Genomic DNA, 12,903 nt, shown 5'->3' with positions numbered 1-12,903 from the left:
CTGTGGCCTGGAGGAGTGGACTAGTTTGCCTCAGGCCACTCATTGAGTAAGGGGGATACTCAGATTAGTCTCTGCAAGCTCTGTTTTTAAAAGCTCCCTAGCTGATGATGTTTTATCTCCCTGTGAGAAAGGAAATCTCAAATAAAGATATCCTGTATTTCCTGAAAGGATGGCCATACATATGAATCTGTTTGTATTGTATTAAATATGAATCTATTTGCATTTCAGACATGAAAATGCATCTAGGCAAAAAGCTTCAGTTTCAGGAATAAGACAATTTATAGCAGAGAAGGCAGCAAACGTTTATTAAAAATGTCTTTGAAATAGTGCAGTAATTATCTGATAAGACAATAGTAAAACTCATTTTCAGAGATTTATTGAGCACAGATGAAGATGACTCAATTATCCTTCAATAGGAAATAGAAAAAAATTGTGGACATCAATACAATGGACTGCCATTCAGCCACTCCTGACCGTGGTTGTAGAATGACATTTATTGGCATGGAAGAGAGTTTACAATAGAATAAGAGGTATAAAACAGTATAGTGTGATCCTGTAGGAACGGAGTCCCAGAGAGCAGTTTCCAGGCTCTCAACCTCACGTGGAAAGGTGCTGGCTGGGGTAGTAGATGGCCATCAGCTATAACCAGTTTGCCATTAGCCACTAATGTAACTGCCGTGGCTGCGCTAGCAGGCGCGGATTGTGGCTAACAAGAGCAGTTAGTAGCGAATTGCAGATGCTGCGGATTGTGTGGATCCTACTTCCTGTGTCTCGCCTGGCTGCCAGCGATACTGGTGCAGGAAGACCCCTTGTTGGGGTACTGGTGGATGTTTGCTTCTTGTGTCTCGACCGGCTGCCTTCCAGAATATAGTGGTGTGACTCCCCTATCTATGGCTCCGTTGTTGTTCCTTTTTGGCCTAGCCATGTCCTGCGTTCTGGTGCGGGCAGTGGGAGCTGAGACCCCGCATTACAGATCCCATTTTTGTTTAAAAGTTGTAATAATAAAAACATATGTATGTAAAGAATAAAGTTAAGGGAAGTTACACACCAGGATGTTAATAGTGGTTCTCTCTCGATGGTGGTGTTATGTTTTCGTCCTTCCCTTCCTTCCTACCCTTTTCCTCCTTCCCCTCTCCTCCTGTTTCCTCCCCTCCCCTCCCCCACTTTTTTTTCTGTCTTTCTTTCATCTGAACATTGGTTAAGCACCTTCTTTATGGCTGACATTGTGCTCAGTACTGTGGTAAATATATGGGCTGATCCCATTCTTACAGAACTAGCTGGATCTAGAGTAACCAAAAGCTTACCTGCCATTTTTTTTATTTAACCCACAGCTACATTTATAATGGAAACCTGTGCATTAACTTACGGTTCTCTGCAACCATCTTTTCTCCCTCCCTCCTTTCATCTTTCCATCCATCATCCACCCATCCTTCCATCCACCCATCCATCCATCCATCCTTTTTAGTTATTCAGCAAGCATTCCCTAAGTATCTGGTATGTGTCTGTGAACTGATCATGGGGAGATACTCTCTGTTCTCTAGATGCTCATTGTCTTTTTTTTTTAAAATAAACTTTTTATTTTGGAATAATTTTAGATTTACAGAAAAGTTGCAGAGATTGTGCATAGAGTTCCCATGTATCTTCACCCTGTTTCAATTTTCTCTAATGTCACCGCTTTACATTACTGTGGTACATTTGTCAAAACTGAGAAACCAACATTAGTACATTATTACAAACTAAACTTGAGACTTTATTCAGATGCCACCAGTTTCTCCAATAACACCCACTTCCTGTTCCAGGATCCCATCCAGGAGACCACATTGCATTGTCACCAGGTCTCCTTAGTCTCCTCTGATCTGTGACAGATTCTCAGACTTTTCTTGTTTTTGATGACCTTGACAGTTTTAAGGCGTGCTGGTCAGCTACTTTGGTCGACTGCCTCTTAATTTGGTTTCTCTGATGTTTCCTTATGATTAGACTCGGGTTATGGGTTTTTGGAAAGAATACCACTGAGGTGAAGTGCACTTTTCATCACATCATATCGGGGGGACCTGATATCCACAAGGCATCCCCGTGATGTTAAATTTGATCACTTGGTTAAAGTAGTATTTGCCAGATTTCTCCACGGTAAATTACTACTTTTTTTCTTTTGATGTGATTCACTAAGTCTGGCTCACTCTCAGGGAAGAGAAGGATTAAGCCCCACTCCTGGAGTGGGCAGTATCTACATGTACTGTTTAGAAATCTTCTGTAAGGAAGGAAGACTTGTCCCTTTACCTTCATGTATTTATTTATCCCATTGTTTATGTATATCCGAAAGGACTCATAGAGACTTATTTTATACTATGGGTTACAATCCAATACTATGTGAGTTATTTTGTTGCCCTTATTGGTCCAGCCTTGGCCACTGAGAGATCTTTCAATTAGCTCCGGTGTCCCCTTGACATTCCCCCATCTTTTTGTTTATTGAGCACTTCCTTCCTTTCTGGTATCCAAGGTGCTCCAAGTTCATCTTGTTTTTCCCCGTGCCTCAGCCCTGAAATTAGCCATGTGTCCAAGGAGCCCTGATTCCTTTTATTGGAGAATGGTATTTAGAAATCAAGAGGCAGGTGCTCGATGCGCTTTGTCTTTTGAGAGGAAGGAGACCGAAAAAATGAAAAATGTTATGTTCAATTGTACAAAGAGCTATGGAAGCAGAGAGGACAGAATGACTGCTTCCGCCAAGGAAAGTCATCAACTGAACAAATGGTATCTGGAATTGAGTAAAGTTTTCCAGACGCAGGTTAAGTTTTAGGAGGTGGAGAGAGGGGAGTGGGAGGAAATGTGTGTCAGCAATTAGGGGCATCTGTCTGTTTAATTTGATCTGAATATAGACTTAACAATGGTAATGGCCCTTCTTTGATTTTTCTTGTTGTATAAAAATTAGCCATTTTCACAGATTATGTCTTTTTAAGAGAGGATTTTCTCTATGTGAGCCCTGAGAGTTGACAGTCCTCCCTGCCTACCTCCTCCCTTCTCTCCCTTTCTGTCTTCCTTTCAGTCTTTCTCCCTTTCAACTGTATTTAGTTCCTACTCTCTGCCAGGTCCAGTGCAAGGTACAGGGGTGCAGAGAAGAATTTGACAGCTCCTGCCATCAAGAAGTTCTATTGTCTAGTGTGACATCATTTTGCGTTCCTCTCTGCCCTTTCGCCCTTCACCAGGTGTCTAATTGTTAATGTTTTTGCAGAACAGCATCAAAACGGAAGAGGAAGTATTAGCAATATCTGTCTTGTGAATCTGACATGGTATTTGACTCACTCAGAAAGTCTTTTCTGTTCACAGGTAACCATTGGTGTGTATGATCCCTGTAACTTAGCCCAGTACCCTGGATGGCCTTTGAGGAATTTTTTGGTCCTAGCAGCCCACAGATGGTATTTACGTGTGTGTGTGTATGTTGTGTGTCTGTCTGTCAGTCTGTCTATCTATATGTTTTTGACGGTGTGTCTGCCTCTATCAGTATCTGTTTTCCCAAATGCATTTTTTTGTTTCTGGCACAGAAACCAGGTGATAAATCAATAAACCAGTTGTGAGCCAATTTCCATCAATGGGGAGCCCCTACACAGGTCTGTTACATTGCTGCAGACTGAGCATGCTGTACTAAAGATGTTTTAGAGTACGGCAGGGCAAGCAACCAGTGATCCCAACCCTGAAATTCTCCAGCCCTCCCTTCAGCTGTTTGGGTTGCTTTCAGATAGGATTTTCCTGTTGCTACCAACCTCCTTTTATCTAACCCTGAAATAATTCAAACAGAGGGTATCTAAAAGGCTAATATACATTTGAAAAGATGCTCAACATCGTTAGTTATCAAGGAAATAAAATATAACGAGATACTACTCATTAATAGAAATAATAAGATACTGCCACATACCCATAAGAATGACTTAAAAAAATGACAATACCAAGTGTTGAAGATGTGGAGCAATTGGAACTCTCAAACACTGCAGGAAAACTGGCAGTATCTATCTCAGTATCTACGTTAAAAATATCTATAGCTCAGCGATTTCACTCTCAGGTATGTAACACGCATAAATGCTCTCAGATACAAGCGAAACACACATACAGGAATGTTTAGAGCAGTGTTATTCTTGATAACCCAAAACTGGTAGCAATCCAGATATCCCTCAACAATGAAGTGGGTAATAAATCGTATATTCATTGCAATGGAATGTTACATTGTAGTGAATCTGAATGAACTACCAATACATGTATCCATATGGGTGAGTTTGAAAAAACATAATGTTGAATGAAATAAGTGGGATATGAAAAGAATACATACGCTATGATTCCATCTATGTGAAGGTCAAAACAGGCAAAAGCTATGGACTTAGAAGTTAGAGTAGTAGTTACTTTTGAAGGAGGTGATTAATAACTGGGAGAAGCCATGAGACAAGCTCCTTTACAGTTAAGATTTGTAAGTCTTTGTGTCTGCTTTACTCAAGTAAAAGTGTTCACTGAAAAAACATGAAGCTGGCTAAGTTCTAGATTGTCCTCAGAGGGACAATGGTTATAGTTACTTATCCAGGTGGTCAGTCTATGTGGCACAAATGGGCTTCCTAACTGCTGATGGAGGTGTGGTTTCAGAGGTTTAAGTTCAGATGGAGAGAAGGGTGACAGAAGAACACATGCATGCCTCAGAGGTTCTTTTTAATGTGTCGAGAACTTCTTTGTTCTCCTGCATTTAAGATTCATTTGTCAGAAGTATTTATGTGCTGTGTGATTGTTATATAAAACTCACCTAGAAAGAAATCACAGCCTATTCAGCCTTCAGCCTCTAAACACTTAGACAAAGGCAGCGTACATGGATGTGTTCAAAATCTCTCACCTGTTAAGGCCATCCCCCAAGGTGTCAAGGAAGCATAATTACAATGAACTGAATTCTCTCCAACTGGGCTTTCTGAAGTTCTTATGTGAGCTCTTTCTTTTCTTTCCTTAAAAAAATAAAAATAAAATAAAATCCGGGCCTGACACCAGGAGTAGCAGTTTCCCATCTGTTGAAATTCTCTGCTTCCGGGACCGAACCATGCAGGGGGTCAGAGAGATCACCCACAGCATACTCTTTGAAGTGAAGCTTCCAGAAATGGCGTTTAGCCCAGGTAATTTGCCTTTCCAGTCTTTGAGAATGCATGTAATTATCATTTATCAGAAACCAAGTCAGGTTTAACTTTCCTTTCATCCTTTCACAAAGGCAGCAGAAGGAATAGAAAAATTTGTCTCCTACCTCTTTTCCACTGGGAACACCTCCCTTGAACAGAGGGCAGCTCTGCTATTCATACAGGGACAAAGGCAAAGACTGTCCCCAAGAAATTTCCTCCAGGCAATCTTAAGGATGTTTTCTTTTTCCCCCTCTAGTTTTGTTTTTGTTTTTTGCTTAAGATAAAAATCTTTATTCCTGCCCCTTCTTCAAGGAAGAATGAAGTATTAATGCCCTTACTTACGTATTTGTTACAAACTTAAAGCTGTGTGTGGTTCTAGTCTCCATACGGTAAACCAGTGAGCAAAAGGGCCATTTCTCTTTCCACATTTAATATTCTTCATTTAGTCCTGTGTGGTTAGACATCAGCTATTATCTCCTTTTCATGAATTGGGAAACGTAGGCTCACAGACATTTTATATAGATATGTATGTGTATGTGTGTATATGTACATACATTTATATTTATATACATGTCACAGAGAACACATACCGAAGTTTGAGTACTAATAGTGCCCACCTCATGGAGTATTTCTTGTGAGGAATCTGTTACCTGAGTAAAAGACAGAACACAATGTCTAGCATGTTATAGATGCTTCATAAATGCGAATTTAAGTTAATTTCCTGTCTCACACTAAGCCCAACACTCTCCACAATGATCCCACGGATTTTTGTGACTTACATGCTTTCCAGAGTACTTTCACATACATTGTTTAATTTGTTCCCTGCAACATCCACATGGTTCCAAGGCACATTACTTTCTTTAATCCACAGATCATGTGCCTTAAAGTGTGTATGGGGGGTGTGGGGGAAAGTTAAAATCTCCTCTGAGATGTCATTTCTCGAGTGCAGAAGTCAAAAGGATCCAGGATTGGCTCTGATGACATTTTATCAGTGACTCTTTGCTGCAGCACTGATAAATGTCTTAAAAAGACTTCTCAGAAAGATTGACAGAGAACTGCTTGGTCAGCAAAGTAGGAAGCTGTTTACTTGTTATTTTAGAGCCTTAAGAAATTCATGACCCCTCTGCTGTCTTCAGAGATTTGCATTTGATTTAGCACCCTCTTCTGGCACATTCTAAAATAGCTTCCATGTGATGTTAACTTACACGCTGTACCTTTGTTTTATTAAGCCACAACTTGAGGATGGGTGGTTCTAGGGGAATGAGGTTAGCTAACAAGCAATGTGGACCTGGTCTATACCTGACAGACCGCCATGCAATTTCCGTGCTTCACTCACTTAATCCTGCCACCCACTCTTGGGGAAGGCGCTGTTCTTTCCATTTTTAAGATAAAGGCACTGAATTACTCTTATTCCCCGCTCCCAATAATAACGCTGATACTTGATGAAGCTGGCAAACCCAGGAAACTATAGATTTCCATTTGAAAAAGAGGTTTTCCATAGTCCAATAATGCCTTCAATATATCTTTTTTATGCTTGATATTGAGTATAGATTGTTTAGGAAAGACAAGTTTCTTTTCATGTGATTTAGTATTTCCCCTCTTAACTGTAAATTAAACTTTATAATAAAACTTTATAGTTATTTTATATCATCATGTGAAGGGAAGGTATGATCATGGCAGTACTTTTTAGTATTTCTAAGACATCCCATAGTTGCAACGGCAATGGTGTAACAAGTATTTTAAATGTCCTAAACCCTCTTTTGCTCCTCGTTATGTAGCCAAGCCCCCTCTCCATTGCTGATACAAAGAGTATTCTGGCAACTGGCTGAAGGAGGCAGCAGACACTGCTGAGAGTGAGAGAGCCCGCATTTTAATTTCTGTCTTGGATGTGTTCCTGGTTGCCCAACTATGGGAAAACAGATCCTAAGTTTCCCCTAAAAAATATTTTCTCATTAATTTGGGGTATGTCTTGTAGATGTAGTTTACTGGAGGCACATATGATAGATTAAATATTGTCATATATAGTATTATTTTCACTGTCAATAACTTGAAAATACATCTAATTTTCTTAGACATGGCTATAGCATTTTGAGTACAGAGATGTTTTTATCTGAAATGACATTTTGTTTTTGCTTTATGATTTCTTATCTGTAACAGGATAAAGCTTGGGCTGGAGTTATGAATTACAGTACTAGAGTGTTCTAGTCAAGTTTCTCATGCTATATATTAGAGAAGCATTTTTATTTCACATAAGAATAGTAAGGAAATCAAACAAAATATGATTGTGTAACAGGTCTGAACTCTTTTTCCCAGAAAAAGAATTTTGAAGTCTCTAAACTTTTTAAGAACTCAAATCTGATATATTAGTTTTAATTTTTCATGACATTAAAAATAGGACCACACCAGAGGCCTGAGTTAAAACGAAAAGGGACATGTGTTTCTTGGCTTCTTGCTGTGAATGATGCCCCCAGCCAAATTGGGGCCCAACTAACTTTCGAGGATAATTGGCCCCATGATTTTCCATTGGTCATCCTATCCCATCTTTTCTCTTCACAAAGAAAAGATTGTGTAAATGATCGCATAATTATAGATTCCATAATTATATTAAGCAATACTGTTTGAAAAACAAAGCTAAAAAGTTCCCAAGGAAAGGAAAATAGAGGTGTGGATAGAAATCTAAAAGTAGGAGGATAGCCAAAGAACACCAGCATATAATTAGAAACAAACAAAATTTCTCTCAGTAGTCCTGTACATGTTTTTTAAAAAGATTTTTATTAAAGTATAGCTAACATACAATATTATAATACTTTCAGTTGTACACCCTAGTTATTCAACATTTATATACTTAAAGAAGTGATCACCATGATAAGCCCAGCAACCACCTGACACTGTACCACGCTGTCACAGTATTACTGACTATATTCCCCATGCTGTACATTACATCCCCATGCCTTACTTGTTTTATGCCTGGAAATTTGAACCTCTTATTCCCCTTCACTTTCCCCCTCCTTTTTAAATGTTTCCATTACAGTTGACATTCAATGTTTTTAAGTCAAGGAGTTTCTGTTCCGTCAGGGATTTATTTCAGGCAGACGTTGGAGGGGCTACTGGGAGGGTAGGTTGTGGCTGGGTGCATTCCCTGAGAAGGAGTTGATGGATTCGATAAGAAAAGGACCGAGGTCCTGAGGTGTGGGGAGTGTGAGAGTGGCTGCACCCCACAGGAAGCCACATTTCCATTAAGGTGAGGAGGGAGCATGAATATGCTATAGAGCAACAGAGGTTTTTATGAGGATTTTGCAACCGTAGGATAGAGCTGCATTGCCCTGAGTGTGTTACCAGTGAGGGAGGGAGACAGTGAGCATTAGATCAGGTAAGTTTGGGAAACACAAAGCCAAATCAAATCAAGTTGTTCCTTTAATTTAAGGTTCCTTTAATTTAATTTAATTGCAGGCTTCTCAGAGCTTTTGTCCCCCTCACATGTGAGGTGAAGCTCCAGGTTTGGGCGGTGGTAAGGGCGGATAGAGAACATAGATATGGGTCTAGAGGCATTTCCCACGTCTCTTAGCCGCAGGAGCCTATCTTCTCAGAGCATCATAGAGGGCAGACATTGAGAACTGGAATTGGAGTTCCAGAGGCACCCATAGCAGGGGTTAGGAGAGCGAAGTCAGGGGGAGGGAAAGTCTGAACGGATAAGGGGGATCTTAGAGGGGAGGGCAGCTGAACAAAGGGACAGGCCTCTTGGACTGCGATGTGCCCACAGGTAGATGGATACACAGTGATGGAGCTGAGCGACTGAGCAGAGGGACACTGGGAGGATGAGGAACAGAAGGGACGGACTGTGTTGCCATCACACCAGCCTGTCTCCTGAGCTAGTGAACCCTCCACAGCGTTATATGAATCCCAAATATGATTGTCTTTATTTGAGCAACTTGCAGTAACTGCAGAAGTCAGAGCAACTCAGGCTAGAGATGAGGGCTATTTCAGAAGTTCCTCTACAGGAGAAGTCTACACTCAGGTCTCCTGGCCTCTAAACAAGATTCCTCGTAGCCAAGGAAGATGGGGACCAACTGAGGCAAGGAGGTACAAATTCAGGCCTGAGAACCGCTTTGAGAAAGAAGTGCATTAAAAGCTTCTCAGTACACAGGACTTCTTGCTGCTTGACATATTTGTTTTTGTTCTTCCCTCCTTCATTAAACTTACTGTTTTATTTGCCTTAAGATTGTCCCAAAGCAGTTGGATGGGAAAAGAACCAGAAAGGAGGCATGGGACCCAGGATGGTAAACCTCAGTGAATGTATGGACCCTAAAAGGTATGTTTTGGAAGATGTTTTCTCCCATGGGGCTTTTGCACACCAGGGCCTGGGAGGCCAAGGGTGTTGCCCAGTTCCGTCCAGGGGTGCCATTCACATGAGCAGTGAGTGTTACGGCACTCGGCTGCCTAATTCTTAGTTTAAGTTTGGTTGCAGGCATTAATGTGGTAGATGAATATCTGAAGGGCACACAGGTCAACTGTTCATCTAGACATTCTGAATGTTGTTCTTGCTTCAAGCTCAGACTTTCAGACCCATGTACCTGCACCACGTGTGAGTCCTTTAATCATTGCCCTTTAATTTTGTCCTATTAGCCTATGTTGAAGGACATCGTAAGGAATATTTCACAGAAACCAGTATTGTATTAAAGGGAGGGTGTAAGTACATCCTTTATTGAGGGGATTTAGAAAAAATTTCTCTGTTCTCAGTATTAGGAAGAACGTCTCTCTCAAGCAGCTGGTGTGTTTTTATTTATGGACAAAATTACTCCTATTACCAGTCGTGTTTCCCTTTTCACCTTGGCTGCTAGGAGCTCAGTATCACTCACGATTGCAGAGGGCTACAATGGCATGCATTCTGCACAGTAACCTTCCTCCTCCTGACTTGCCCTCAGGCTCCATCTTATTTTCCCTTTGATCCTAACTTCCGTAGTATTTATTTCTTGGTTTCTCATACAGCTAGTTTCTATCTAAAAGGAACAAGACTGGGACATAAAGGAGTGATTGACTGAATAAATAAACAATTCGCTCATTTTCTAGGTTAGCTGAGTCATCAGTGGATCTAAATCTCAAATTGATGTGTTGGAGATTGGTGCCGACTCTGGACTTAGACAAAGTTGTGTCTGCCAGATGTCTGCTGCTTGGAGCTGGCACCTTGGGTTGTAACGTCGCTAGGACACTGATGGTAAGTTTGTGGGGGCTGAGTGGTACCTTTGGAATTGTGGCCTCTCTTCCTGTTTTACTCTACTTGATTGCCTGCCACCTCTCGGATGTCCCTTCCCCTTTCTTCCTCCCTCTCTCCTTCCTTTTTTCTTTTCTCAGTATCTTTTTAGTTATAAAAGGAATACATGTTTTTATCATAAAGTAGAAACAGAAAGTCTCCCTCCACTCCCATCCCAAGTTCCATTTCCCAGAATTAAGCAGATTAAAATACAGCGCTGTCTTTCCCTGAAGTTTTTGTAGGCGTATACATAGAGACATTTGTCGTCTTTGCTGTTATTTATTTATTTATATTTACAAAAATTGGATCATAGCATACTATCTAGAACAGGTGTTTATTTTTGACTTAATAGAAAAATAATTATGGCTCTCTTCCTGTGTATTCCATATTATGTATATGTAGTATTTTGTTGTATGACTATTCCTCTGTTTATTTCATCAGTTTCAGCATATTTTTCCTTTAGAAGTGCTGATGAAATGACATTTTTATATTTATATCTTTACATAGTCATACAATTATTTCTTTAGGAAAATAGCTCCAGAAGTAGAATTGTTATGTTAAAGCGAATGTTCAATTTATACTTATATACAGAGGGTGCCAAAAAATGTAGACACATTTTAAGAGAGGAAAACTATATTAGAATTGTAATACTCTCTATATATATATCAATAACAAAAGATAAACACAAATCATGTCTGACTTCTGCAATGACAAGAGGTGCTCAAAGTGGTTACTGTCAGCGTCCAGACTTCTGATTACGGCGAACTACTGCTTGAACAACGTTGACCAAAGTGTCCACTTGTATACATATTTTGTCACCCCCGGTATATATATATTTTTCCCCAATCTAAGTTACCTTTCAAAAACATTATACTAGTCTGTATTCCTAGAAACATGTGTGAAACAGAGCTTTTAAATTTGCATTTCTTTAATTAGTGAGGTAAGTCTTCAATTTTATTTCTTTTGTGAATTACATTTTTTGTATTCATGTCCCTTGGGTTTCTTTTATTGATTTGAAGTTCTTTTTATTATGGATATTAACCTTTTTCTGTTATATGATGCAAATATTGTTTTCAACTTATTTAAGGTACGTTTAGTTATACAAAAGATTTTTTGAATTTTATGATTAAATATGTCAGTCTTTTCCTTTATGGTTTAAATTGCTCTTGTTTTTATGTGTAGATCTTTATCAAGGTGGAATCTATTTTTGTTATATGATGAGAGGTAAAGATCTAACTTCTTTTTCACAAAATGAATAGTCATTTGTTTTAATGGCATTTATTCAATAATACAAATCACCATTTTTCTACCTGTGTCAAATACTAAATCTCCTTGTATACCTGAGTCTCTTTATGGGTTCTCTATTTTGTTCTTTTGTTCCATTTCTTTATTCCTCTATTCCTACTCACAGTTTTAATTGAAATAACAATGAATTAATAGATAAATTGGGAGAGATTGTCCTCTTTACAGTATTGATCCTTAGTTCCAGAAGCATTTCAATTATTTAGAACATCTTGTTTTTCTGTAGCTAGCATTTTCTTTATATAGGTCTCACACATGTCTTATCTAGTTTATTTCTACATATTTAATGGTTTTATTTTTTCTTTTAGAGATATTTTATCCCATTAAATTTCCAGTTGACTGTTATTGGGATATAGGAAAAATAATGAGTTTCGAATGCTTATCTTCTATCTGGCCATCTTTCTAAGTTCTCTTAATTATTATAGTTTTTCATTTGATTCTTTTGAATTTTATAAACTGATAAGTATTCCTCACCAACATTTATATCTCTATATCTTTTCCTTGTCTTGTAGGATTGGCTAGGACTCCATAGAAGGAATAGCAGTTGAGAGTTGGCATCTTTGTTTTGTTACTGACCTTAATTAGAAAACTCTTGTTTTCACCTTTCTTTTTTTTTTTTAAACAGAACTTTATTGGGGAACTGTGTACTTCTAGGCCTTTTTTTCCAAGTCAAGTTGTTGACCTTTCAATCTTAGTTGTGGAGAGTGCCGTTCCACTTCAAGTTGTTGTCCTTTTAGTCTTAGTTGCAGAGGGTGCAGCTCAGCTCCAGGTCCAGTTGCCATTGCTAATTGCAGGGGGCGCAGCCCACCATCCCTTGCGGGACTCGAGGAATCGAACTGGCAACCTTGTGGTTGAGAGCCCACTGGCCCATGTGGGAATCGAACCGACACGACAGCCTTTGGAGTTAGGAGCATGGAGCTCCAACCGCCTGAGTCACCAGGCTGTCCCCTTCACTTTTAATTTTGATATTGGTTTCTGTTAAGTGCTCTTTTTAGAAGTTAAGGAAGATGATTTCTATTTCTAGCTTACTGTGAGTTCACATCAGAAATGATTGTTGAGCTTTATCAAATACATTTATCAAGCTAATCAAAGTATTCTAATGTTGAGCATTCCTAGAATACACTGTATTTGTTCATGGTATCTTACTCTTCCAATATACATTGGGGTTCAACTGGTAATGTTTTCTTTATAATTTTTACATCTGTGTTCATAAGTCAAGTT

The 12,903-nt window shown here is 39.3% G+C and overlaps 1 protein-coding gene across 4 annotated transcripts in view; it reads left to right on the top strand.

The window, feature by feature from the left end:
* ATG7 (autophagy related 7) overlaps positions 1–12,903 on the top strand; it is a 219,959-nt gene that overhangs the window by 42,093 nt on the left and 164,963 nt on the right. For all 4 annotated transcript variants that reach the window (XM_019732654.3, XM_019732653.3, XM_074312982.2 and 1 more), the window contains 4 exons: positions 3,322–3,410; positions 5,011–5,132; positions 9,351–9,441; positions 10,200–10,344. In XM_019732654.3, coding sequence (XP_019588213.3) covers positions 3,322–3,410; positions 5,011–5,132; positions 9,351–9,441; positions 10,200–10,344 — 447 coding nt within the window. The remainder of the gene's footprint in view (positions 1–3,321; positions 3,411–5,010; positions 5,133–9,350; positions 9,442–10,199; positions 10,345–12,903) is intronic.

This window comes from Rhinolophus sinicus, chromosome 5, assembly GCF_057876585.1.
Source record: "Rhinolophus sinicus isolate RSI-liver-muscle chromosome 5, RSI-T2T, whole genome shotgun sequence".
In the NCBI taxonomy this organism is placed as follows: domain Eukaryota; kingdom Metazoa; phylum Chordata; class Mammalia; order Chiroptera; family Rhinolophidae; genus Rhinolophus; species Rhinolophus sinicus.
This window is presented reverse-complemented; position numbering and strand designations above follow the sequence as displayed.